The sequence below is a fragment of the Trichoderma atroviride genome, chromosome 6 (genome assembly GCF_020647795.1).
Source record: "Trichoderma atroviride chromosome 6, complete sequence".
Taxonomy (NCBI): domain Eukaryota; kingdom Fungi; phylum Ascomycota; class Sordariomycetes; order Hypocreales; family Hypocreaceae; genus Trichoderma; species Trichoderma atroviride.
The window spans coordinates 3,127,419-3,153,154 of NC_089405.1; the positions used below are offsets into that span (position 1 = coordinate 3,127,419).

Genomic DNA, 25,736 nt, shown 5'->3' on the forward strand with positions numbered 1-25,736 from the left:
GTCACAACAATGAGGCTTGAAATACCGGTAAAGAGTTCTCGGAAAGGATCAAGGAACAGTCTGGTTGTGATTCGTGTAAATTCGCTAGGGCTGTGGGGCGAATTGCCATATGCTGTAGTTACTTGGAGGAACTATTGTAATTGAGATCAGTCAACACAATGGCGTTGAGTTTGGTTCTCCAATTACGTTTGTCGATTATATATGGGCTCGCTTATAACTCAAAGAGTCGGATGATTCCGATGAGTATCATATACTGAGACATTCAGCGTTGCTCACCGCAAGCTTCCAAGATGCTTGAAGTAGAGGCACTTGGATGACCCCCACGGACCATTTAGGGAAACCCTCTCTTGCCTAATTAGATGGTTTAGTGAGTTGTGTATTTGGGAATGAAGTCTAGTGTTGGTTACCATTGCGTCGTTCTAGGACGCATTTTCTTTTCTATAGTAATGTGTAGAAAAAACTCTTTCTGTTTGTTGCAAACATTTGCTCAAGCACAGCTCTTTTAAGCTACGAAAAGCTTTTGGGAGCTTTGTTTAGATATAAATGGTGTCAGAAAGTTGGCAATTGCGTGAGATTTAGAGGTAGCTCTATAAATAACCGAACTTTGAAATCGCTTCGGTCCTTGCCGTTGGATGCACGAATCGAACGCAGAACGCGAACCGCTTGTTGGATACCGTTGCCTTGTAAAAGAAAACTATACTTACACATATTGGAATGAATGATCAATAAAAGATGCTGCATATGTGTGCAAAAATAGCAAAAAAGAAAAGACAGCCCAAACTCGAATCGTTTTAATATAGGAAAAGCCCAATGCGGGGGTCGAACCCGCAACCTTGAGATTGTATCAGAACGTGTGTCCCTCTTAAGAGTCTCACGCTCTACCGATTGAGCTAACCGGGCAAGTCACATGACCGTTGACCAATCAACGGCGATGAAATTCCGATTAAGCGCAGGCTGCTTGTTGGACGGCTGAGCCGTACAAGATGCTATAAGCCTTTGTTCTATACATGAGCCATCACGGATGATTGGAGGACATCAAAGTACATGACAAACGCGAAGAGGCTTGTGTAGCAACAACTGCAACTATCCAAGAGAGGAAGATAAATACACCCTGACCAAGGGCAAACGGATTGTTGCAAACGGATCAACAGTGGGCTTGCCAAGAGGGTGGGTCTGTGACCACTCAACACTTCACCGGATTGCGGCGCAACCAACAAACATCGCCTCCTCTTTTCATTGCAGTCCCTCTCTCCTATCATCCTATACGCCTCTCGATACCCTCAAATCTTCCATGATGCAGCGCATTGCAGCTGGAGGCAGAGCCCTGCGGCAGATGTGCAATGCCAACCATAACTGTTCAAGATCGCTATTCACATCCTTGACCAGAATCGATGCGACGACACGCTCGGTGTACCATGCAACAGGTGAGACTGACCGGATTTGTCGTCCTCGCGCCATGATGAGCAGTACTTCAGCAGCATTTCCTCCGAATTTCGGGAACGAAATCTGTATCGGCCATGATGTCGACTTTGACCGTATCAAATCTCGCATGACCTGCTCAAAATTTCACGATTCCGTCTGGGGTTTGGTGGTAAGTCATACCATACTCTTCGATATCTGTTCGGAAAATTGCTCAAAAGTGTGTCATACTGACGCACAGAATCTAGATATATCGGTGCTCTCAAGGTCACCAGTCAGCTTGGGACCGTCTGCTGCAAGGCTTGCGCAACGATGTCCGACAGAGTGCCGAATACTACAACCGTGAGGAAGTATTGCAATTCCATGATCTTCATGCCATCGACGATAAGAGACTCTAGTACGTTTTGCGACGCGTCAACTCCAAGTCTGCTACTGCTAATAGGTAGCTATCATTAGCGGAGCCACATCCCACCAAGTCCGAGAACACTTCCAATCCTGGGTCCCAAAGAACCTTGAGGACCGTATCCGGCCGGACGCGGTCGATTTCAAGAAGGACAAATGCTGGGACATAGACTGGCTCCGTGCGACATCTACGCCCAGATATGAATATTGTCTCTTTGCGGATGATATCTGTCTCGAGTCCGTGGATCAACCCGGTCTTGACTTGCCAGTCGTTAAGATTCTGTGGAAGGACTGGGAGTCCCCATGGTCCCCAGAGGAGATGAGCCGCCCAGTACCGGCCCCATTTCATGATGGCGTCACTGAATACTGGGAGGAAGATGTGGGCTGGATGTACATGCCGTTGTTAGACTACGTAGGGAATTATCACGTGCTTGGAAAATGTTTCTGGGAGGACCAGTACGTGAGACCCCCATACATGGATGGTAGTGAAGACGAGACGAATTTCGTAGGATATTGGAGGAAGAAGTCATCAAGCGAGGAAGCAAATCAGGCAGACCGTGAGAGACCGCTCTCCACGGAACAATCGAGCCGCTAGACATCTTCAAGATTACATTTTAGTCTCCTTTGCTGATGAGCCAGCTGGGTTCTCCCATTGCGTATTCTGAGCAGGAAATCTAGTAACGATAGAAATGGCATTCAAATTGATTCCCTACTATGTCATTTATATAACATCGCGCGTCACCTCGTTTTCTGGCGATGATTTATTCCCCCGTAACCGGGCTAAACCTTTTTTTGACCTCCGTAAGCCTTTTAGAGATACGAAAAGGCTCACCAGAGGAGTAACTAGTGGAAATTCCTTTCAGAAAATGTCACTAGAAAACCTCATGGCACGGCAATTGTAGCATTCCCCAGCCAAAGTGTGCTACATCCCGACCCCACGGCAGGGTTCATCCATATGCAAGAACTCACCTAAACTGATGCCACCGCATCAGTAGTACTCCAAAGCTCATCTAAAGTAATAATTGTGTGCTATTTCTTGCCACTCTTGGATGCTCGTTGTTGGAATCACACTGGAGGTGGTTGTTGTGAGCCGGTAGGCTGAGTCCCATATCTCAACACGCAAACCTGTTCGTAGCCATCTGAGGTCAGCTGGCTCCAGATTCCAGTATCGCAGTGAGATCCAATCCAGGGATTCAGACTGGTTAGTTCCGCAACCGTGATGCCGAAAAGATTGGGAGCCATGGAGCAGTTGAAATTATCTATAGCAAAAATCAGCAAGGAAACGCGGGATTGACAATTGTGAAGGAAGTCATTATACTTTTGTCCTGGATCCGAAAGTTTGTGTAACAGCTACAGTGTGATGGCTGAAATGTCGAGGCTGGTATGCGCGTGCGGTTCGCAGGCACGCAATAGTCATATGGCAGCACCACATTTGCTAGAAAGTAAGTATCACCGTCAGTGAACACGCAACGCGCTGAGCTCAAGGGTAGGTAAAATTTCATAACGGAATGCCTTACGAGGAGTCCGCCATTTCTGTACGCAATAGCTTTTCCCTGCTTGGAGTACACAATTATTTGCCGAGAGGCTGGGATTCCACTCCAACAACTGCTCGACAGTGACGTTGGCAAAGTGTGCCCAACTAGAGCACGAGTCTGCTGCGGATAGATATTCTATCTTCGAATTGGCGTCAAATGCGTTCTCATACACGTAGCAGTCACTGATAGTGCCAGAGGCTGTGGGCTGCAAGGTAGCTGTCTGGATGGAGCTGGGCACGAAGTCGGTTGTTGTTACTGGACGTGTGAACGTGGTTGCTTCCGTAGCAGTCGTGTAGCCAGAGTAAGTCTCGATGTTTCCAACGGGCTTAACGCAGTAAGAAGTGTTGGCCCATAGATTGCTACAGGTTGAATCCACTTGAGGGTTGAGGAAGTAAAAGTCTGAGAGTGCAAGACTGAATTTCAGCAATATTGCAGCGCAATAGTCGCCAGCCTCGACCTTGACAATATAAGCGTTAGGTTGTCGTTGACAAGATAGATGCGATGAATCGACTTACATAGTACCACTGCCCGTATTGAGCTATTGATTGGCTCTGTGTATTCGACGGCATCGGGACTGGGGTAGTCACAGCGTTGCCCGAAACGACAGTGGCTGTGCCCGACGGAGAGCTGTGTCATGTCAAAAATTACGGCGTATATAGAGAATAGTAATTTTTCAGCTTGCTCAGAACAAAGTGACCAGCCTCTCCATGATGCTAGGTTTTATTTAGAAACCGAGTTTATTATTGGATTCTATTCCTGGAGTTGAACCAGGGTTGTATTCTAGCTCGTTACCAACGCCTGGCAGTTGTCGTAGGCGTCTAGTTGATAAGCCCGACATGTGTTTCTGGTGGCCAAACAGAGCAACTGGCCTCCAGCAGGGAGATTGAGCTTGTCCTTGGTGGTAATCTGGTATATCGACATGCCCTTGGCTAAGACAACCCTGGAGTTTGAAGAGGATATGTCCATTGAAAAGAACTCTATACCTTATACTAATTGATAACGTATCTACTGCCATATGAACGATTACTTAATCTTATTGATTTACATGTACCGTGGAAGTTCAAGATCTATCTCCCTACTCTGTAGTCTGTATAATGGAAAATCAATGTGCATTGAGGTTACAATTATATACATATATACTTTCCTTTGAGCATAATCATCGGCCAGTATACCTTTTTTCAATGTACCTGCCCACAGAATACACAACAACTGTAATAGCCGCGCTCATATATATGCCCACATCTCCTCCATCGCCACCAAACTTGGCCGCAATGGGTCCCACGTACCACGTCTGGCTCATACCCGGTACACCCCCAGCGAGGTATCCTGCCAATAAGGCAGTTACCGCTGCAACTCCCCAAGGAAGCAAGTGCGGTTGATCCCAGGCCTCGAGATTGTAGCCATCTTTGCGGCGAAAGATGCGATCTTCAAGCATCAGCACCATGGTGAAGCTCACAGTCCAATAGCCTAGTAGCGACACGAAGTTGTTGACCACGTTGGATAGGTTCTGCTGTCCTGCAATGGCTAGCACCGCCACTACAATAGCAAAAGCCATGGACCAGATGAAGCGAGGCACGGCGTGAAAGTAATGGCCCATCAGCTGCATGCTTAGGCCGGATGAATAGTTGATGGCAATGTTGTTGCCAAGAACAGAAAAGGTGAGCAGCACAAGGCAAAACTTGGACCAAGCATCTGGGTGGTAAATTTCGCTAATAAGGCCACCCAGGCCATGATTAGTGTATGCATCGGCATAAGGGGGATAAGCGGCCGTGGTGGCAGCGTTTCCGAGGCAGCAACCGATAGTGACGGAAAAGGTGGTCGGAATCACGATGCCCCAAAAAGTGAGGAAGAAGGTCTTCCAAGCGGGAGTGCTGGCGGGAAAGTTGCAGTAGTAGTCTGCGGCGATGGAACACCATCCCGATGCGTTGGCTGGCAATGATGAGTCAGGACATGCTAGATAGGAGGATGAGTTTAAAAAACTTACAAAAGTTGATTGCAACAATGGTGAGAAACGTTCCCGAATATACCAATCCCGAACTGCCATCCTCGCCCGGGAGATTGGTTTGTACATGAGGCGCCGCCTGTCCAATGAGAACGCAGAGCAGGATAAACGTATAGATCCATGAGTACTTTTCAAAAGTGTGAATCAGCCGGAAGCCAAAGATGGACACTACATAAGATATGACAGCTATAATGACGATGCCGACAGTGATGCTCATGGTATAGCCTGATACGGCGCTGAGGATCTGGCCAACAACGACATAGTTGACGACTGCAAAGCCGCCGCCGACGACTATGTTGAGGACGCTACACAGTTTGGCGCCCCAGAAGCCGAAAGAGTATCGAGATGTGGCGATTTGTCTCATGCCGAGCTGCCTTTATTAGAATGATGTTTAGAGATCATCTGCCACACCGAGATGTCCTTACTTTTGGTCCCAATGTTCCCGTAGTCGAAGTCATCAGCGCGCCCAGTATTATACCGATGATTGAAGCCGCAATCGACTGTTTCAGCGAGAGACCGAACTCCGGTCCCAGCAACCCCAAGGGCAAAACGCCAACGTGGATGTTGAGCGACCACCACATGAGAAAGATATTCCACACCGACGGTGGCTGCTTCTCCTCCTCTGGAATCCGATCCACGCCCTGCGTCTCAACGCCCAGTCTGCGATCAAGCCATGATTCGAAGCCGTTGAGGTATCGCAAGACTGCGACACGTGCTTGTAGTTCATGCACGCGATCTGCCTTGAGAAGAATGGTTCGGCCTGCTTCGACGTCGGATTGAATGGCGTTGTCGGGGGTCGGAGATCCCGATTCGAGATCGCGCTTCTCCATGGACATGATTGCTGAATTGACGGTTTAAGGAAAGACGAAGCAGTCCACTCAAAGAGGGTCTCACATTACACGACAGCAAAACCGACGTGTAACCCAAGGGAGGAAATATTGAAAACCGCACACGACATGTCTTTATGGCCGATCCTATTTTCTTCTTATCTCTTGTATATCCTCTTATCAACTGTCAATCCCCAGCTATAAAAATTGCGATGCCGTCTTTTCCGTCCATTACTCGCTGAGTGATAAGCAATGGTGGCTTGTGATTGGCCTGCGCTGAGGACTGGGATGGATCAGTTTCCTGATACGGATCGTTTCAGATAACTATAGTGGCGACCTGCCGGGCTATTTTGCGGGTTCTCGGCCTTGTTTCTCGGAGATGGGTGCTGTTACCAGCTTAACGCTGTTTATTTTATGACGCGGATAACTTGGAGTCCGTCAGCTATCGATTTTTGTGAGATACGAAGCCCGTTTATTTAGCTTAAGATTAGGTTTATATGTGCGCATGTGCCTGTCATCGTTGAACGCTGGTAACGTACCTGCATTTATGGCATGCATGAATTCTATGAGAGTATTTGTTTCGAGTATATTGGTGCGTGCAGTTGTTGAACATCTTTTTCTTTTTTCTTTTATTATGTATTACCTTTTCTTTTTTGTTTCAGTCCTTGTTGCCTTGTTGTGTAAGGGTCAACATGCCGCGACCTGTTAATCGAAAAAAGGACTATCAAAGATTTGGTCAGCACTTAGAGGGATAGTAAGAGGAACGAGGAAATAGTGGTAGTTTGACAAAGCCACATGGACAAAGAAGAGTGTGCCAGCTGGTATAACTCCATTAATACTTACGTAGCCACAGGAAGCACCGTATTAAATAATACCACGGAGAGCGAAAGTAATATGTGAAGAGGGAAAAACAAGCCCTAACTCCATGAGAACGAGATCCGCTTCTACATCGTTGACACGACACACATCCTAGACTAATCCTTAGACTGCGAGATGCCGACTTCGAAATCGGCAGTGGTTTCGAAAACCGCATGGCGCCACGTGTATTTAATCGCTTGGTGCCCTGAAGTGCCTAGCAGCACATTGTGGTAGCGAGACGACAGGTAGCGAGCAAACATGAATGTTGGCGCGTGAGAGTCGCTGAAAAAACTGACGTGGTGTTGCAGTGCTTTGGAAGCCAATTCAAGGTAGCTTGCGGCAGGTGATGAGGTGACGTTGAGAAGACTTGAGAAACAATCTTAAAGCCGGTCGCGCCCGTTGTGCCGGACACAGGCCTGCAGGAGGAAGAAGAAATGTTGCCGGTTGTCAACAAATCCTTGTCAGACAATGCTGCTCTTGATACAGCCTCACACCCTGTTCCTTGGGCTTTTATTCAGGTTGGAAAAGTTTAAAATGATGCTTTGACCGCGCTATTCATGCCGTGGGTCGTCAATATAGACATTCTTGTTTTCTCAGGCATCGTCGACCAGAGAATATAGTTGCGGAGAGGCATAGAGTTGAAGCGTATGCGGCGGCGCTGCTGTTGCTGTTTTCCTGTAGCTGCGGCTTCTCCAAAGAGAAGTAGCCCAGCCATGACAGACCCTCGCAGAGAGGGTATCGCGAGATAGTCCGGCGAGGTCTCCTTCTCGCGCACGTTACGAGCGCAGATCATTGTCGCAACTTGGATCTGACTCTAGATATGTATTTCGTGCAGTGAAGTTTCCAAAAGGCAATCTCCGTCTGGAACCTAGGTATGTAAGTGCTTTTGGATAGGCCTGTAATTCAGCGTTGCTGGATGTACTGTAGTCACAAGCAAAGGGTCCTATTCCCGGAAATAGTAATTCCTAGATAATTATCACGCGACGCATGGTGACATGCACGATGAGATCTATGTCGCCTATATAATGCTACTTAACACGGCCGTCGGGGTTACATTACAGCTTTACTTTAAGCATGAAGCATTGACAGACCCTAGTTATGCATTCCATTGTGGATCTTACCATGGATCGAATTACTACAATTCCAACTATAAATTGCAATTTCCGGAGATGGGATCTTTTTGCTTCTACAGCAGCACAACCAACAACGCCGAACTATAGGCCGGCCCTAGACGTTTACAGCTCGTTTGGAAGAGCGGGGCCCTTCTTCAGCGGCCAGTCTGCCGTGCCATAATCTCCAATCGGATTCACTTGTAACGTTGGAACCTGGCGTTGACACTTCTTACAGGCTAGCTTCCGCCTGCCTAGATGCCGGAGATTTCCTTTTTTGAACAGCGGCTCGGATGCTTCCAGGTACTTGTAGACCAATGCATCCTTACCTACCTATGTAAGGCGGCTTAAGACAGCACTGCAAGCTGTGAGTTTGCTATTTTCGAGTGCCTATCAGGAACGTTGTAGCACAGCTCGAGTTAGCCAGCAACGGCCGACAATCTGTAACTTCTTCCAGCGTGCCCGGCACAACTGATGGTAATATATAGCTGGCTTTCCTAGTTCGCGATAATGGCCACAGGCAGCAAAATAAAGAACGCCGGTACCAGCCCCACCCTGGTCAGGCGATGCGGAGACTGGGAATACATAAATAAACGCGCCCTCCTTGCAGGTGCTTCATGCTTCATGTCCCTTGGTTACGCTGCGTGCCACGAATGCAATGATTCTTCCCGCCGGCCTTCTCCTTCTCCCTTTCGCACTAGCCTCCTGCAATGATGGCTACTGGGACTGTATGACCAATAACGAATTAGACTATATTGGCTTCATAGATCGTCTGTCTATCTGTTACTCGATCTGTTACGAGATGAACCCAAGCGACGACAATGGTGATGATGATGATGACAATGATAGATGCGACTTTCCAAGCCAGGAGCCCCTGCCAGAATATCGGTTGTCGACAGGCTCGAATCCCGGCTCCATCTTAATGTGCTGGCCATCGAAAGGCGGCATATACAGGCTTTCTAATGTTCACAATGTGCAGCGCCAGTTCCTTGGTTTCGACCGCCGTGTTGCCAAAATCCTGCGACCTGAAGCCTCGGCAGATGCGGAAGACGCCTTTTGCAATCAGCGTAAGCAATGTGTTTCAATAAGTGAATGGATTGTATTGCTAATAGCTGTTTAGTCCGGAAACTGGGTGCTCGATGGTGGAAAAGCGAGTCTCCATACGACTATGAATTCTTTGTGGACCAATATACCGGGCGACCTGCCCAAGATAAGTCAGCGCTATATATCGGCTGGCCAGCCTCGGGCGGTGTCTGGGCGCTCTCCATGGATTTCTGGGACGCGGCGGAGAAAGGTTACGGCGTCATCTACAACTCTCTTACTATGGAGGAGCAATGTGAGATGATTGAAGAATTCGGTGGCACATTCTATCAAGATCCAAAAGACTGTCCATACTTGGACCTCCCAGAGAATGAACCAACCCCTTCCTAATCCCATCTACCTGTACTTAGCCAAACCAAACCCCACCGTTGCCATGGACATCTTATGTACCATAGAGGTGGTTCACCGTCAAGTTCAGCATCCGAATATCGTCCTATCTTGCTTCAATTGCCTTGATGCGAGGGGTTGAAAAGAGGACTTCTTTGGTCAGCGGCTTAATGGGAGGATACGATGCCGCTAATTCCGATATAGAACTGAAACCTCGGGAGTTTAGTCAATGACGCTTGATTTCGCTTTACTTCTGTATCATAATTTTGTTCTGGTAGCGAGGTCAAAATTGAGTGGCCGTTGTATAAGCCATAAATTAATACCATGTTTAGCCCATGAGCTACGTAACGCAAATTCTTATGGATGCTTAGAGTATCCCTTCTTACTTTTCAATTGTTGCTTTCAAGTCTAGATCCTTCCGGTACCATTTCTACACTAGGCGAACTCGCTGTGCCGCTTGTCGCTGATAATGTGCAGGTTTGCAAGACCAGCATATTGGCGTGTAGGGCCGGCACATCGCATTATGCATAAATACAAGACTGGATCCAAGTTCACGCGTTTAGGCAAATCATGACTAAGATTCTACTGATTAGCTGGAGCGAAAATTCCAGCGCAGATGGAACGAATGTTCGGACACAAGGTTATATAAGAGTAATCTGTTTCGTCCGATATAAGGCGGGAAATATGCATTTTGTCGGCACGTAGAACCGATTAATTTGTCCAAAAGGTTTAGCCATCAAAGTCCGCTATGAACGGCGCAACCATCAAAGTCCGCTGTAAACAGTCTAACAGTTCAAGTCCGCTGTGAACGTTACAACAAGCTAGTAGTACCCAGAGATTGGGGTTCCTTCGCCGCCTCTATTCACTCCTATGAAAATTACAATCTAGTAATGCGGGCAGGGGCAGCTGTTTTAAATTCCGGAGTTAATGAGTCCTATGTCTAGTATGAGAGACACTTATCTCCATCTTGCATTTGTCACATATAGCTGGAAACCTTAGTAGCATCAAACTATTCAATGTTGTGGTACATAAATATGTCTCAAACATACCTTTTCCCATTTATTATATGACGTTTTATCGTTATCAGCATACAAACACTGAGGCTTAGTAGTCCAGCCGACGGCAAAATGTCAACTGTTTTCGAAAACAAGTACGCGATTGTCACTGGAGGTTCCAGAGGCATCGGAGCTTCGATTGCGCTGTTACTAGCCGAAAGAGGCGCCAAAGGAGTGTGTTTACTACATCAAATACGACTACACACAGAAAGTATGAGGACTAATTTAACTCTGTATAGATAGCTATTACTTATTCCGGCAACGAAGCAGCAGCTAAGGATGCTATCGCCAAGATCAAAGCCCACGGGGCAAACGCGGTTGCAATTCGCGCTAATATTTTGGACGCCGATATTGGAGAGACAATAGTGAAAGGGGCTCTCGCAGGACTGAAAACCAACACAATACACATTCTTATCAATAATGCTGCTCTGTGAGTTTAACTAATGACCAATGAGTGTATAGCACTAACGACGCTTCAGTGCTACTTCAGAGCATCTGCTTCCTATTCTAGATACTACCATCGAGAATTTTGATAACCTCTTCCATGCAAACGTACGGGCACCACTGTTTACAACACGCGCAGTGCTTCCTTATATGCCCGCAAAAGGTGGCAGAATTATCAATGTGAGCTCCGTCACAGCCAAGCAGGCTGCCGATGAGCCAGGAATACTTTACGGGGCTAGCAAAGCGGCATTGAATAGCATCACTCGCTCCATGGCCAGCGCTCTAGCTGCAGAGAAGAGCCTTACGATCAATTCGATAAGCGTCGGCCCAACTAAGACTCCCGCCATGGAGGACGCTTTGGCTAATCTTCCAAAAGAGTATATGGAGGGATTGAAGAATTATGCCACTGCTGAGAAGCGATTGGCAGAGCCGGAAGAAATTGCAGCAATCGTGGCTTTTGTAGCTAGCGATGAAGCTCGTTGGATGAATGGAGCTAGTGTTCCTGCGAATGGAGGGGCGATCCTGCTAGCAGAGGGTTGATAATTGACGCTTCAAAGGTGTAGTTCAAATGGATATTTACATTCACTGGATGATACATTGGCAGTGATAATGTGATTATAGGTTTCAAAAATTGAATAATAATAGAAATACTCTGCACCCCAGAATGGTGTTGTATACATATAATCCGTTTAAGAAAATGCGCACGGAATCTTCAGCCTCGTCTCTCAGATTGTAATATCCAACACAATTAAAATATCAAGGTTCATTGCATGGACTGGATTATCTCTTCCACGTTGGTGAATTTGAACTCTTGAAGCGTCTCATTCCACACCAAATCCGTCAGTTGACTCCCATCCGTGTAGAACCAACAGGCGAGGCTAAAAGTTGAGTGTTAGGATACCTGGCTGCGAATTTTGTCGATAACAGAGAAGAAAACTTACGGTGCGTTCTTGCAGTTCATGAGAAAACTCCCGTGAGAATCTTTTCCATGGCCCAGAACGGCATTCACATATGTAGCGCTGCCCCTCTCGGCTGGTCTTCCAGCAACGCCCAAGAAGCCCTTCAATGCGAAACTCAGCGGCCCTTTAACATCTCTGCCGAGGCTTGTGCCTTTTGTAAGCCCTGGGTCGACCATGTTGATGATGACGTTATCAGGGTTTACCAGATCTGCCAGCTTGACAATGAACAGTTGGTTTATCAATTTCGACACACCATACCTCTCCTGTGGATCAAAGGCAATAATTTTTGTATCATCAAATGAAGCCAGAAGAGGGCGCTCGTTTCTGTTGGGGAATTTGCACAAGTGTGCCGTAACTGAGTTGACAATTGTGAGACAAGGTAAATCTATACCCCCCGGCTTTACTTTTCAGGCAAGGAAGCAAAAGCACTGCCAATAGAGCTGTACCAAAATGATTGACTTGCATGGTCTTCTCATGGCCAGTTGAACAAGTGCTAAACGATAGCGGACTCAGTCCTGCATTCAAGATGGCGATATCAAGACGCTCGAGTTCTTTGTGGCACTTGTCGGCAAAGGCTTGTATGGAATCGTATGATTCCATATCCAGCTTCCAAACATCAATCTTTGCTGCTGGATTTGCATCACGAAGCACCTTGGCCGCCTCGTTTCCCTTTTCTAAAGATCGTACCGCCATAATGAGATGCGGGAGACCAAGAGCGAGAAGTTGCCTTGCTGACTCAAACCCTAGTCCGGTATTTGAGCCTGTGATAATTGCGCATTTGCCTTGTGCATTTGGGTATCGTTCTTTGGTTGGCAGCTCAATTTTCGTTCGAAACTGATTCTGAATGAATATGGGAAGAAACTTTTCGGGAAAAGGGTCCATGTTCTTTGAGAGAACAGCGGGAGAGTCCCCAATCTCAGTGCTGGCGTTTTTCTTATGTCCCATGGTAGAGAGGTATCGGCAAATTGGTATTGAGAAAACCGGGCTGTGTTCTTAGTCGTATAGTTAATGGTAAAGATGAAAGTGTGAGTCTTGCAGCACGACATGTATTTATATGCAAACAACTACGACATCTTTGGCCCCCCTAACACCTCCTTTCGCTGGTACTGGCTATCATACAATAGAAGGACGAAACCCTACCTGGCTGTATTAGGAAATCGAAAAAGCTTGGCCATCCTCGCAGAACGCTTTCCATTAAGCTGAACTCCACCAAGGGCGCTATTTTCCTGCCCAAGACGAAAAGGGTAATCCAAAAAGTCTTGGCATTTCCTTTGTGACGAAACTCCGGAATCCGGCTTTTCTGGGCCATGTTCAATGCCGCTGCTAATGCTCCGCTAATTCCGAGGGCTGGTTAGACCATTCGTTACAGGGGGGCTCCCAATTTCAACATCTCTGAGATCTTGGCAATTCTTTGCTTTTCTGGTTGGAATTTGGTGGTAATTGCTCTGGACATTTATCCATTTGTTTCTTCGGAATCATGGCGCAGCATCATTCAGGAAAGGTAAGCACTAATGCTGTGATGGATGCAAAGTTCAATATTCATCACTGACCGTCTTCAAGTATCAATTTATCGAATTCGTAGTAGCAACATCTACTTCATCACCTAGCAGAAAACAACAACGGACTATCCGAAGTCATGCTTCTCGAGGGAGAACTAAAAGGCGCCAGCGTCCACAGCTCAAATCTTGGATTCTACAACGAGATGGTAGCCCATCATTAGTGGATGACCAATACACTTCAATACCTCCGCGCGTCGGCTGGGATCTTTCCTTTTTCGACTTTCCTATAGAGATCCAGCCTTATATGCAAGGTGATCTGTCATTAGGTAATTACTACCTGTTCTTTGATTCGATGTCATGGATTAACACACTATACTAGCTTTATCTCCGTTGAGAGAAGCTTTATATCCTCCGGAAATTTGCCTTCAAGTGGATCCCGCGTCCAGTTCTTGGACCACGACGCTCCTTACTGATTCAGTATACTTGCACTGCACGCTATTTTCAGTTGAGGCATATCTTGAATTGTGCCTTCGAAAATCCCATGGCCCACTTACGCACTTCTATTTCCAAAAGACACTCCGGCTGCTGCAAGATAGGTTGGACAAACCTGGCGATCCGCTTTCAATTTCAGATCCTACTATTATGGTAGTGTCTGTCCTGGGCTTGACAGCCGAGGTCACTGGAGATTCTATGGCTGCAAAAAAGCATATGGAAGGACTGCGGAGAATGGTGGATTTGCGAGGTGGGCTTGAGATGCTGCGATTTGACAATTCTCGACTGCCTGCCAAGGTCTGCCGGTAAGTACATTACCATCTGACTAATTTTCTCTTGCTGGTCGCTTCTCTGACACGATGAAGCATTGATCTCGTTTTGGCTCTTCGATTTGGAATCGAACCCGTTTTCTTCAATAGTGCAATACCGTGGAGGTCATTTGTTGACCATGGACTAATTGGAAAAAGCAAAGAGGTTCCAGCAGGCAACGAAGATCTGTCAAACATTCTGAGTACGCTTGATAAGAGACTGACAAACGTTTGGAACGACTTGAAAGAGTTTTCTCAGATCTGCAATCTTGCATCCCAAACACCTAATAAGCTTTCGCCAAACCTTTTCAGCGAAATCATGATATCGATTTATTATCGACTGTTAAGTCTCAAATTTAAAGATGACCCCGTTTCAGAAGCCATTCGCGTCGCGATGATGGCCTTTGGATCGGGTGTATTTTTCCAATGGCGGGGCATGAAACAGCGACTAGCATTTCTCGATAATCTTTCGCAAAAGTCCCTATTCAACTTGCGAAAATCCCAAACCCGACCGCCTCCTTTGTTAATCTTGTGGCTTTTAGTGGTCCAATTTTCTGCTTTTTCGCAGTTGCCGCCCGGGAATGACATGAGGCTGTGGGTTGATGATATAGTTTCACAGCTGGGCATTTCTGATTGGAAACAAGGCCGCCAAATGTTAAAATCGGTTATGTGGATTGACTATTGTCATGACAAGTTACTTGACCAAGTATGGCCAGAAACCACCAAAAGTCCTCATGTCTGTCAATAGGGGATAGAACTTTCTGAACTTTAATCTAATGAACAAGACTATTTTCCTTTATGAGAAAGTGTGTGACTTTGACTCAGCGGACGGTGAACGCCTTCGGCCTAGTATTGTTAGTTAGATTGCCTTGGCATTTCATCGTCTTGTACTTCCAAATACATGAACCATAGATTTGAGATTTACTTTTACAATTTGCTTCTCGTATTCATATCTACAGAAGATCCTAACGAGAAATTTATGTGTTGAAGAGAATAGGCAATTGGTACCAAAAGAGCTGCAGGCCTATGGCAGGTTACGGCCCAGACATGGGCTCCATAGCGGCCGAAGCGTGAAAGGTAGGTATGTATTCTGGTTTATATTTTCAACGCTCATGTGGCCATGGCCAATGTCTCTCGGCGAATGGATCATAGCGTTGAAACCTGTGCTTTCCGGCACTGACAACAACGGCCAACTCTGGCAGCGCGCCTGACTATACTCGAGCAAACATCATTCACTTATCTACATCCTATCAATCCAGCTATTCGCGAATCCAGCCATATCGTACCCATTGCCCTGCACATCCTTCAGTAGACTCGGCGTTGGCCAAGACGAAAGACAGTCGGTTCGCCTTGATAAGCCTATACTACATCACGTCCCCACCATGACAGCCCTTGTTCAGGTTAATCAAATATAGGGTAATGAGGAAGAAATGTAGGCATTCGCTCACGTCTATGACGAAAAAGGGTCTTGCCTGACCTTCCGCATCTCTCGAATTAATGCGGTACCCCTGAGTCTCGAGAGCCGAATCGTGGCATGCTTTCACGACTTGCCGGTTGCATCCGCTGACGAAACATTCGAAGAGCGCGCTGCGATACGTACGGCACTCAAAGATGTGGTTCAACAAGCATGGCTGAGTTGCGTACAAGCAGCACAATCACCAGACGCGATCGTTGATCTCTATGGCGGTAAAGAAGGGCAAGCTGACTGGCATATACTATATGAGTCTGCCTTCTATCAGAACTACTTACAGACGCTATCGCCTACCGCCGCTGTACTCAGGTATGGAATTACACCAGATCGTTATCGACGTTAATTACAAAGATCTTGCCATTGTTTACCGTCTGCGAAGACGAGGAACATTATGTGTCGTACGCCAAACCTCGGCGGATCATGCCCAGTCGCTCTTGTGTGGGACGCTATACCCTTTCATGGGACGTGGTACTCTGGACGATCAACTCACGCGATGAAAAATTAACGGAACGCGCATTGGACTGCGAGACAAGGCGCTCTGGTGCTTTCAACTGTCTTCGGCTCTTGCACACACACATCAAGTGGGGCATACATATCATATGGACATTAACCCAGCAAACGTTGTTGTGAATGACCATGGGAATACAATCCTCATTGATTGAGAAAGCGGTACGCCATTATGCACGCTGGCACCGGAAGCAGATTGGGACGATATCCCAACCGGAGGCTTCATTAAAGCTTGTGTACACGCGTCACAATGGGCCTATGCGTGTTAATTTCCCTATGGTTAGACCTAAGTGGAGTATATTTCCAGAATGGAGTAGGCGCTGGCCGCGAGCTTGTGAGTTGCAGGAAGTGCCCCAAGAAGATGTAGCAGGCCTCGATCTCAAAAGTATTGTGGTAAATTGGAATAAGGATGCAGGTGATATACCAGATACTTGGAAAGCTGTTTTTATGAGCTGCTTAGAGCCTGACCTCAACGTGGGAATCAGGCTAACTCACCTTGTTCAGTTTTGAGAGTTGCAGCAAATGCGTCTCAAGAAGGATATGAGATGAGATAGTAGATTACCAGCAGCAACATCGTCTTTCATGGCAGTGACACTAAAACATGATGACTACGTGTAACAACTTAAAAAATCTTTGGAGTGAGTGCAATGGTATTAGAACTCAAATAAATGGCCAAGTACAAGTCTCCCCGCACATATGAATCGCCCTTTGCCAGCATATTGTATCCAGAAAGTTGGTTCGTGCTTTGACTAAGCGACGAGTCCAAGAGTCCATGGCCAACCCGAGATCATAATTTTGTCAATATTTTAATGCTGCAGTCGCTCAAGTTAGATTTCTATGTTCAGCGGTCTCAATGAAGCTGAACTCACCCCACAGTTCTTGCATGTGCAGCTCTGGCCACAGTTGCATGAGCTGGGCCCAGTGCAGTTGCAGGTCGATCCACAGTCGCAAGCCATATTGTTATAGGAGTATTGATAGCTGGATATAGTATGTCTCTCAATATCTTAAGATGAAGAGCTGTAGTTTACATAGAAAAATGATGGCGTTCATCTGCTTCTTATAGCCATCTCCAGCGGTGACGTAATCATGAGACCCAAGAAGATTGTAGTCTCACCACTCTAACTTTTATTGTTAGAATGTTATGTAAACATGACAGCATGATATTAGGTTATATACAGTTCCACCAAGAAATTGGAGTAGGATAAAGACTGCTAATTAGGCGCCCGACTTCCGAAAACTACCCATATCATATACTACATAGGTAGGTATGGCCTAGGACAAAGACTATACCAACCTTTCGCCTCTATAAAGCACCGTGAATCTGATTCCGTATAGGTAAACCTGTATACTGGCAGAAGGGTTAGATTGGCTATTGAGCAATCTTTATGGCACATTTAACTGCGATCCGCCGTCACTGCTTTCGGCCGCCATTCGTAACGAGACTTTGGGCTGACCAGGCGCAGAGCTAAACAAGCCCGTGATTACACTAGTACGAGTGTCATGTTTTGTATCTCTTTGACATTTCCTTTGAGCGTAAGGTGCTTATCTAGGTATGTGTCCGGATATTTTTGCGACGGGTTACTTGTACTCGCCATCATAGACCTTGTACGGGAGGCCTGGGTCCGAACTCGGCGAAATCTCCTTTGTACTGTAGAAGCCGCAATTAAACCAAATAATCTTAGCACCTTTGCATGTCTGTCAATATTCTCTGCCCGTTGCGTTGTTGGTATTATTAGTAGGCAGATAAAAGAAGGTTTTGAAAATTCACTTGAGGTAGGTAGGCATGGTGAAAAAAGTTCCTTTAGTAGGTAGTTTCTCAGCTGATGAGCTTGCAAACGACAGTCTTATTGTGAGTTTGGGTGTCGACCAGGAATATTACCCAAAATCGACGTTTTTTTTTTTCAAACGGCTTAGATTCGTAGTGCCGGAAGATGTTCTTCCCCATAATATAGGTGATTTCGCTTTCCGGACTCGTAAAAGTTACTCAAACTTCAATCATAGGAACATGCGGAGGCTTCAGCTGGGGTATGCTTAAGTGGAGTACCGCGCCAGGTCCGCTTTTCAGCAGACCTCAGCCATTAGACACGCATCAAGATTCCCATCTAGAGAGAAATATATCACGGCACGCTATCCGTTCATCTATATATGAGAAGGAAAAAAGCAAAAAGAAAAGAACAAAAATGCGGGGCGGGTGTTCGAACCCCAGACGTCTCAAATGCACGGCAATGCTCCTCCCGTTGCGCACTCGGGGCAAACGCATTACGCCCGCATCTGCGGACTGCTCTGTGCTCTGTGCTCTACCGTTCGACCATCACCTCGCAGCCGGCGTCCCAGCTATTGGCAACAGAAGGGATTATAGCGATTAATAAAGGAAAGGGCGTAAACTGGCTGGACTTGAAGAAAAAAAAAACGGATTAGGGATTACGAGCTGGGAGCGAGCGCTGGCTTTATAGACGTGAGACTTGATGATGGCGCTAGGCAAGGCAGATCTGGTGCCCACTCAGCATCCACAGTATTAATTTAGCATCGCGGTTTTAGCACATGGTTGGTCTGAATGTGATTTTAGCTGGGCAAGTGGATTTGGATTGAATCAATGAGGCAAGCTGAGAATTGAGATGGAATCGCTGGGAGCGAGAGCTAAAGGTTTACCTGCCCTCACCCAAGTTATAGCGGGCAGCCCCCTGTAGAATAGGCGCTGAACTGCCGTTAGGAGCCTGCAGTGATTACTCGAGCCTTTTGCATCTCGATCCTTGCACTTCATCCTGTCAGTTTTTTAGACTTGAACAAAGCTGCAAATTCTCTGCCCAACTCAGTGCCGCACTGGATATTGCTTTCCAAAAGACCAAATCGCAGCCGCCCGCTGTCGAGTCCCGGCTGAACACACTTGCAGGGGTTGAAATGCATGTTGGTCGCGATGCGTTACAGCTACGCGGCCTCGAACGCTGTTGGCCTACGAAAAATTCACGATGGAGAGCCTCGTCGCCTCGTGAAGTGGCTATTTCTGGATCAAAATGGCCTCTCTCCCTGAAGCAAGTATAAGCGTCAGGCTGCATGTCTTGATTAGCTCCTCCTTCCAGACTTTGAGCACGATGACCGCTGAGTCTTATGCTCGACGCCAAAATGGCCATCACCAGGCGCGACAACGCATTTCTCGACTTCTTCTCCTTCGGACATGCCGACTTTCTGGCTCTTCTCTTGACCACGCCCATTAGCACTCTACTTCTGTACTGGTCGATTAACAACACCGTCTTCTCAGGCTCTCTGCTTCGCTTCATCGACTTAAATCGCCCAACGGTACAGTTTGCCGTGCAGCTGATAGCCAATCTACTGTCGCTCTGCCAAATCCTGGTGCTGTGCAGGCTCATCAACTATGGGATTCGAAGACATCTTTCGTCCAACGCGATGAGGCTGGACTCTCTGAGGGCCTGGATTGACGCTATGCAGCCGAGAGTGAATTTTGGCCTGCCCATCCGCTTTCTGCTACCCTTGTCCGCCTTTGTTGCATTGACGATGATTTTGTCGGCGCTCTGGGCCGCTGCGCTGACGCCCGTCCAACTGTGGGAAGACGTCGATCAAACCATCGTTGTTCCCAATTGGGACGATGATGCTCTCATAAAAGAGTATCCTTCCGAGGTTGGCAAAGAGGGAGCCACGGTGCAGAATCTCAAAGGCCGGTTTTCATATTCTGTCGGCAATCAGTTGCTTGGAAGTCTCCTCGCCAGCGCATCCTCTGCGACCACCATCGATGGCTCGCCCAGAATTCACGAAAAGCTGGACAAGTCCAAGTTCGCATACATCGGTCGCTCTTACGGCATTGGTTCATCGATAGGGCTGGTGGACGAGGAAATTTTGGGTAACAATCGGGCGCTCGGATACGCATTTCAAGAGGCAGGATACAAGGCCGATGTAAACTGCATCTATAATGCCTCAAGCGCGTTTTCTTTATCATCAACGGTCGATGACTTGGTCTATGCTGCGAGCGGGCCTTTGCCCGACAGCGACAACGGCCCCGAATACTCGGACTACATCGGCCACAATATGGATCGTATAGTTTCCATCGGCGTCGCTCATTTCGCCAACGAATCAGCGAACGTATACCCGCTTCGAAGATATCTGGCGTTCGCGACGGGGTCAAACTACGATTTCTTGAACACAATCCAGTGTGAGATTGACTTTATCCCAACGCTGTTCAACATCACGGTGGATCTCCAGGGCCAGAACATCACTGTCAACGCTACAATTGGTACCAAAATCCAAGACATCAATCCAAGCAGGCGCCTAAAAAGCACCGTGATGCGCCAATTCGAACTCATTGCCAACGACGAGACGAATCTCTACATCTCAACAGTTGGAAGCGCGTTTAATGCTTCTATTACCGATTTCCGAACCCATGTCCACTTCTCGAGTAAAGCCAGCCATTGGTCAGACACCGATATTGTCCTCGTCGCCGTTGAAAACTCCATTACTGCGATGACGGATGACATGTTGGGCGCGTATGCATCGGCGCAGCTCATGGTCGGCAACCTGACACAACGCATAAACGCTACTGTGCGAGTAACTGCTATAGCATTTGGCGGGATCAAATACAACATTGCGGTATTCGCGGCCAATATTGCCGTCATCTTGCTGCTTTTGATCGAGGTTATTAGGACTAGAGGATGGAAAGGCCTTCCCGATTTTGATGTCTCAGATGTACGCCAGTTGATCATTGCGGCGTCAGAGGGAGGAAAGAATTTGAGTAATATTGCTTTTGGGCAAAGAAGTGACATTGGAGATGTTTTGATATGGTATGCGAAATTGATAGGCGATCGTTTTGCTATTGTAGCAAATTCTGAGACGAAAGATGCCATTGTGATAGAGCACAAGGGGCTTGCGACGTCGGCAAATAGTTCAGTTACCGAGGTTGCTGACATGATATAAATCAATATCGTGGTATACCATCGTTTCATTGCTGTTGTGTTGAGCCATGCCCATAGATACACAGGTACATATTTACATAAAATTAGAAAAAATCAAGCCAGCTATCAACGAAGAAACAGACGATATACCCGAAAGTAGCATTTCACCTTCCGATTAAATTCCGCCAACGAGTCACTGGTGCTATATGTCGTCCAATTCATTACCAATAAGGATTCTCTAAGAGGGACTGTGGTCCATCAATTCTCCATGCTCACTCTGACACATACACCCTGGGTTAATTACTTTCACCAACCTTGTCGGACATCGAGTCGAAAATGCTAAATATATGGTTCTTGTGAGGTTGGAGAAGCTTAATATGCTGGAAGCACTTGAAGCTGTAATCCATATCCCTGTAAGTCTGGCAAGTATGCCTCATATCGTACATGTCCGGTGAATGCGGTCAGTAACTTATTTATTTTATGCGCCATTGGCTTTTGTTCAACTTACACATTCGCAACTCTCGTATCCTGCCGATGGCCACATTTAATCTACCCTAAGAGAGCTCCAAGTTACCTGACGAGCCGCCCTATTCACGCGTATACATGTCTCTAAATCACATCCATCTAATGCTAATGAGTCAACCGAAAGCATGGGATACTCCGTAGTTTTCACCAAAGACATATCCGAACTGGCATGCTAAGCTACTACGTCTCGTGGCAGCCATCCATGTTTTGTAACCTCAATGACTCTGGCCCCTTCATTCAAAAGAAGCTGTATAGTAAGGGCGTCGACAGTGCCCATCCTACGGGAAGCACACGAACTGCCAGAGCTTCTAAAGCCACCTCTACTGTTACTGCTGCGACTTCCACCGTTCCCGCTTTCTTTATTGTTTCCACCTTTTCCGCCGCCGCCGCCCTTGCTCTTGAACAGATTGCGCTCATTGGATTGAGACGTGCCCTCTATCGTGGCCACTTGCCGAGGGCCGCCACTAACAGTACTGGCGGTGAAAGTAGGTAACAGAGTAGCTTGCAAGAGAGTAAGGTCAAATCTCATGGTGCAAGGCGATAGCGATGTCAAATGGAGATTCAGAACGAAGCTACCATGATTGGTAGCCGATCACCGAAATAATCGAGTCTATCTCTCCCCTCCCAATCACCTGGCATTAAAATTTGCAGTGCAGTTCATGCTAATGTACGTTGTACTCTACCCACGCTCTAGTGCTATGTAGGCTCACTGTGAGACTTGGACAACTTGCGTACAGCATGATAACCTTGGGAGCTTTGAAGGCATAAATTAGCGCAGAGTACCTACATCTACTCAGTCAGACTCGACTGAAGATTTTATTTACTGTTCCATCTGCTGGTCTTTTTGCGCTGAAAACGGCCTTGCCCGTTGCTCTTAATAAAGGCCACCAAGGCTACGGGTTAGAAAGACCTACCTTGGGCTGATTTAGCTTTCTTCTAGCCTTGGTTTGAGAAGATAGGTATGTGGTTATGATACGCTGTAGATGTCGTATCGCTTTTTGGGAGTTTGCACCAAAATCAGAACCTCATAAAGCTCTGTCAGTCTTGTGCCTTCTATCGTCAAATGAAGCCTATCTTTTCTTGTATGGATCTTTTCTTGTAGGGATCGAGCAGTGGAGTATACTAGAAAGTAAGCAAGACGCAAGACCGAATCGAAATAGAAAGACGGGGAGGACGTAAGCACGAGGAGCCAACAAAGTACGCCTGTCACGATTGAAAAGAAGCTGTCGTGCGCGGTAGATGGATGGTGGTGATAAAGATTGCAAGGGGCTAGAGCTACTCGACTTTCAATCTGGCGATGCGCTATTAATAGCTACCGGGGCTTCTAGCGCCAAGCTGCACTGGGATATAGCGCCAGATCCGTCTCTCGGGTGATTCCACCCGCTAAAATGGTCGATACACGAAATCAGAATGATAGAAGCTCTCAGTAGCGACCGACTCGATCGATAGGAGAAATAAGGAGAGGACAAAAGACGACTGTCAGTCAGTATGAGAAAGCAATAAACTAAAAGAGAAATAGAAAAAATAGAAAAAAAAGGGCGGGGCAGCACGAGTTCGAACCCCAGCTTTCCGCTGCGGGAATGCTTGAGCCTGCAGGTACTACAAACACTCGGGCGCTGATTCGCATATTGGGATTAACCACTGTACCACCCCGCGGTAAATGTGATGAACATTTTAGTATATAAGGCATAGAGTGCAGGCCAGCTGGCAGTTTTTGGAGGGAGAAGAGAAGGGACGAATTTTAAGTTGGAGTTTGGCGCTGAGAACAGGCGCTGCCAGCTGGCTTATAGGCGCCAAAGTCCAGGGCGGTGGGCTGCATTGCGCTAAACAGGGAAGGCCCGGCTCCCGCTCAGCCCCTGCGTTTTGGCTTTAGACCCACGACACTAGCACCAGAGTGGTTTGGATGGCGATCTTGGCTTGCCGCTATTTTGCAGGATGGAGTGGTTCTGAATCTGAATTTGGCAAATTGTCGTCACTGGCATCTACTGCAAAATCACTCTATTTCTACACACCAAATTTCTATTTCGTTTATCATTAGACTATGCCGAACTACCTCGGTTAGGCCTCTCGCAGTAGGTACTACTATCAGTATGAAATATTTACTTTCATCGTCCTAGATTACATAAAGCAACAAGCCGCAGAACAACAAGCTCAACTTGGCTGATGATGCGAGCTTAACGCCGCTAACACATATGTACTTTCACAACGTATATCTTCCGATTGGCCACCTGGTATGTTCAAGCCGAGTTTCTACTAGATAAGAAGCTGTTGGGCAATTTCTCGTCAAAGGCCTATGGGCATAGTCGCATAGGAAAAGGGCCTCTCAAGTGCTGCTATTAGCAAAACTTTCTTCGCAGCCTGCTCAAACGCACACTCTATAGTGTTGAAGTTAATTCGAATGACGCCCACGGAGCAGTAGCAGCAGTAGCATGACTACCTATCTATTTCGGTGTAGGCGATATTGAATATGTCTATATGTACCTACATGTATGAAAAGTATGAGAAGTATAGGCCACGCAGCGCCCACCACAAAATATTTGTCTCTAGATGGGGTCTTACGTAGGTAAGTATTGGTTGTGGATCGCTTCGACAAACTTTGGCAAGATGGGCTTCATTTGTTTAAAAGGTCTAAAATGTCCCTTGGATGTGTTTCTAATGACATATTTGAAGTTGTGCATTAAGATGACTAAAGCAGCAGTTGCTGTCAAGAAGCAATATGGAAAATGAATAGGCTCAGCTCCTGGATACGGCAAACGGCCGTTGAGAGCTCCACACAACACCATCTGAGGACGAATATCTTGTGGCGGACGCCTCATGATTTTATAGATTTCATAGAGTTTACTACAAACACTAAAGATATGGAAAGTATCGGGTCATTGGCCAGATTAATCTTTTAAAAGCACACTACTCTCTTCCCTTCTCTCGAACTCTTCTTCTTCTTAACGATACCATTTGGCAATTCTCTTTCTTCTCTCTCGCACCAAGATCAAGCTTCGTTCTACATTCACAGCTCTCCATCGAACAACATACAGACCATCATGCCTTGGTACACTGATCTGGCTATGGAGGGCCGAGCTCGCCTCCTCAAAGCACTCGATATGATCGCAAGCCCAGAATTTATCGTGGACATCCTGAAATCTCTCACAACGGCGTTTACATATAAATTTCTCCGAGACGATGCTCATCTTTCGCTTGGTCCGCGGATTTTCGTTTTCGCCTTGATTTGTCTAGTGTATGTCCATACGAGCATATGGATTCGTCGCAAATATCCCTCTGGCAAAAAAGTAAGTTGTCATGCATTTTCAATACTTGATTAGTTCTCTAACGTAACTCTACCCTAGCTTCAATGACTTCATCGTGTTGAAATGGGTGTAACGGCAGCTGCTTGCAAATTCGGCGATTTACTACATGTAAATATGGAAAGTTAAAGGCGAAGGCATACATATGGGACCTACGCAGAACTGGGACGCTGGGGCCGCAAGTAGTGAATAACGCGAAAGAAAATACACCGCGGATAGATGATACTGAGCCCGATAGGGAAAACAAACGTGTAATTTTGAAGACTTACAGGCCAATATGTCCCCTAATATCAACTACAACCAAGAAACTCCTGACCTTTTCCGTCCTTGTGTGTGTTCTTTCTTTTTTCCAAGCGTGTCCAAAATTCGCTCTAGTTGAGTGTCTAGGAAGATAATCGTGGGGAACCCCCAGTTACAGTGTTAAAGATGGTCCTTTCAATAGTGGCAGCAGGGCGATTTAATACAGGAAATAAGAAAACGCGTATTTTTATTTTCTAGGGTCTACCTTACTGCATCGGACAAATATCTACAGTTAGCACAACACTGGTGCTCACAATTTGACTCGAGACATTGCACGTAAGTTTGGTATATCATACCACCCATGCCACACCGGCACTCTATGATGTTAGTGTCTTCAATGGTTTGAGAGGCTGGTGATGATACATACACATGTCCAAGTATCAACGGTCTGTATCCTGT

At 46.7% G+C, this 25,736-nt stretch overlaps 10 protein-coding genes and 1 non-coding gene across 12 annotated transcripts; 6 read left to right on the forward strand and 5 right to left on the reverse strand.

Annotated features, from left to right (window-relative positions):
• Positions 1–804: 804 nt before the first annotated feature.
• TrAtP1_011652 lies at positions 805–900 on the reverse strand. The gene has a single exon. It is a non-coding gene; the product is annotated as a tRNA-Lys (tRNA).
• Positions 901–1,007: 107 nt separating this feature from the next.
• TrAtP1_011653 (uncharacterized protein) lies at positions 1,008–2,531 on the forward strand. Its single transcript, XM_014084751.2, has 3 exons — positions 1,008–1,591; positions 1,668–1,816; positions 1,876–2,531. The coding sequence occupies exons 1-3, from the start codon at positions 1,292–1,294 to the stop codon at positions 2,414–2,416; spliced, it is 990 nt and encodes a 329-aa protein (XP_013940226.2). The 5' UTR covers positions 1,008–1,291; the 3' UTR covers positions 2,417–2,531.
• Positions 2,532–2,886: 355 nt separating this feature from the next.
• On the reverse strand, positions 2,887–3,925 carry TrAtP1_011654 (uncharacterized protein; the record flags this gene model as incomplete). Its single annotated transcript, XM_014083426.2, has 4 exons — positions 2,887–3,080; positions 3,140–3,256; positions 3,339–3,813; positions 3,872–3,925. The coding sequence occupies 4 exons, from the start codon at positions 3,923–3,925 to the stop codon at positions 2,887–2,889; spliced, it is 840 nt and encodes a 279-aa protein (XP_013938901.2).
• A 447-nt stretch (positions 3,926–4,372) lies between these two features.
• On the reverse strand, positions 4,373–6,275 carry TrAtP1_011655 (uncharacterized protein). Of its 2 annotated transcripts, XM_014084752.2 has the most exons (3): positions 5,784–6,275; positions 5,341–5,728; positions 4,373–5,285 (listed from the first exon to the last, which is right to left on the reverse strand). In XM_014084752.2, the coding sequence occupies exons 1-3, from the start codon at positions 6,192–6,194 to the stop codon at positions 4,513–4,515; spliced, it is 1,572 nt and encodes a 523-aa protein (XP_013940227.2). In that variant the 5' UTR covers positions 6,195–6,275; the 3' UTR covers positions 4,373–4,512. The 2 variants fall into 2 exon arrangements, with proteins under 2 accessions (XP_013940227.2, XP_065971301.1); XM_066115203.1 differs by having other exon boundaries at positions 5,341–6,275.
• A 464-nt stretch (positions 6,276–6,739) lies between these two features.
• TrAtP1_011656 (uncharacterized protein) lies at positions 6,740–8,073 on the reverse strand. Its single transcript, XM_066115204.1, has one exon. The coding sequence runs from the start codon at positions 7,834–7,836 to the stop codon at positions 7,573–7,575; it is 264 nt and encodes an 87-aa protein (XP_065971302.1). The 5' UTR covers positions 7,837–8,073; the 3' UTR covers positions 6,740–7,572.
• A 718-nt stretch (positions 8,074–8,791) lies between these two features.
• On the forward strand, positions 8,792–9,941 carry TrAtP1_011657 (uncharacterized protein). The gene is made up of 2 exons (XM_014084753.2): positions 8,792–9,219; positions 9,273–9,941. The coding sequence occupies exons 1-2, from the start codon at positions 8,811–8,813 to the stop codon at positions 9,581–9,583; spliced, it is 720 nt and encodes a 239-aa protein (XP_013940228.2). The 5' UTR covers positions 8,792–8,810; the 3' UTR covers positions 9,584–9,941.
• Positions 9,942–10,707: 766 nt separating this feature from the next.
• On the forward strand, positions 10,708–11,619 carry TrAtP1_011658 (uncharacterized protein; the record flags this gene model as incomplete). The annotated part of the gene is made up of 3 exons (XM_014084755.1): positions 10,708–10,809; positions 10,875–11,065; positions 11,115–11,619. The coding sequence occupies 3 exons, from the start codon at positions 10,708–10,710 to the stop codon at positions 11,617–11,619; spliced, it is 798 nt and encodes a 265-aa protein (XP_013940230.1).
• Positions 11,620–11,842: 223 nt separating this feature from the next.
• Positions 11,843–12,983, reverse strand: TrAtP1_011659 (uncharacterized protein; the record flags this gene model as incomplete). Its single annotated transcript, XM_066115205.1, has 3 exons — positions 11,843–11,957; positions 12,021–12,393; positions 12,485–12,983. The coding sequence occupies 3 exons, from the start codon at positions 12,981–12,983 to the stop codon at positions 11,843–11,845; spliced, it is 987 nt and encodes a 328-aa protein (XP_065971303.1).
• Positions 12,984–13,414: 431 nt separating this feature from the next.
• Positions 13,415–15,136, forward strand: TrAtP1_011660 (uncharacterized protein). The gene is made up of 4 exons (XM_014084757.2): positions 13,415–13,539; positions 13,599–13,863; positions 13,917–14,334; positions 14,395–15,136. Exons 1-4 carry the CDS (start codon positions 13,516–13,518, stop codon positions 15,083–15,085), a joined length of 1,398 nt encoding a protein of 465 aa, XP_013940232.1. The 5' UTR covers positions 13,415–13,515; the 3' UTR covers positions 15,086–15,136.
• A 3,969-nt stretch (positions 15,137–19,105) lies between these two features.
• On the forward strand, positions 19,106–21,235 carry TrAtP1_011661 (uncharacterized protein; the record flags this gene model as incomplete). Its single annotated transcript, XM_014084758.2, has 1 exon — positions 19,106–21,235. The coding sequence occupies exon 1, from the start codon at positions 19,421–19,423 to the stop codon at positions 21,233–21,235; it is 1,815 nt and encodes a 604-aa protein (XP_013940233.2). The 5' UTR covers positions 19,106–19,420.
• Positions 21,236–21,907: 672 nt separating this feature from the next.
• Positions 21,908–22,231, forward strand: TrAtP1_011662 (uncharacterized protein; the record flags this gene model as incomplete). The annotated part of the gene is made up of 1 exon (XM_066115206.1): positions 21,908–22,231. One exon carries the CDS (start codon positions 21,908–21,910, stop codon positions 22,229–22,231), a length of 324 nt encoding a protein of 107 aa, XP_065971304.1.
• Between the last annotated feature and the right edge of the window lie 3,505 nt (positions 22,232–25,736).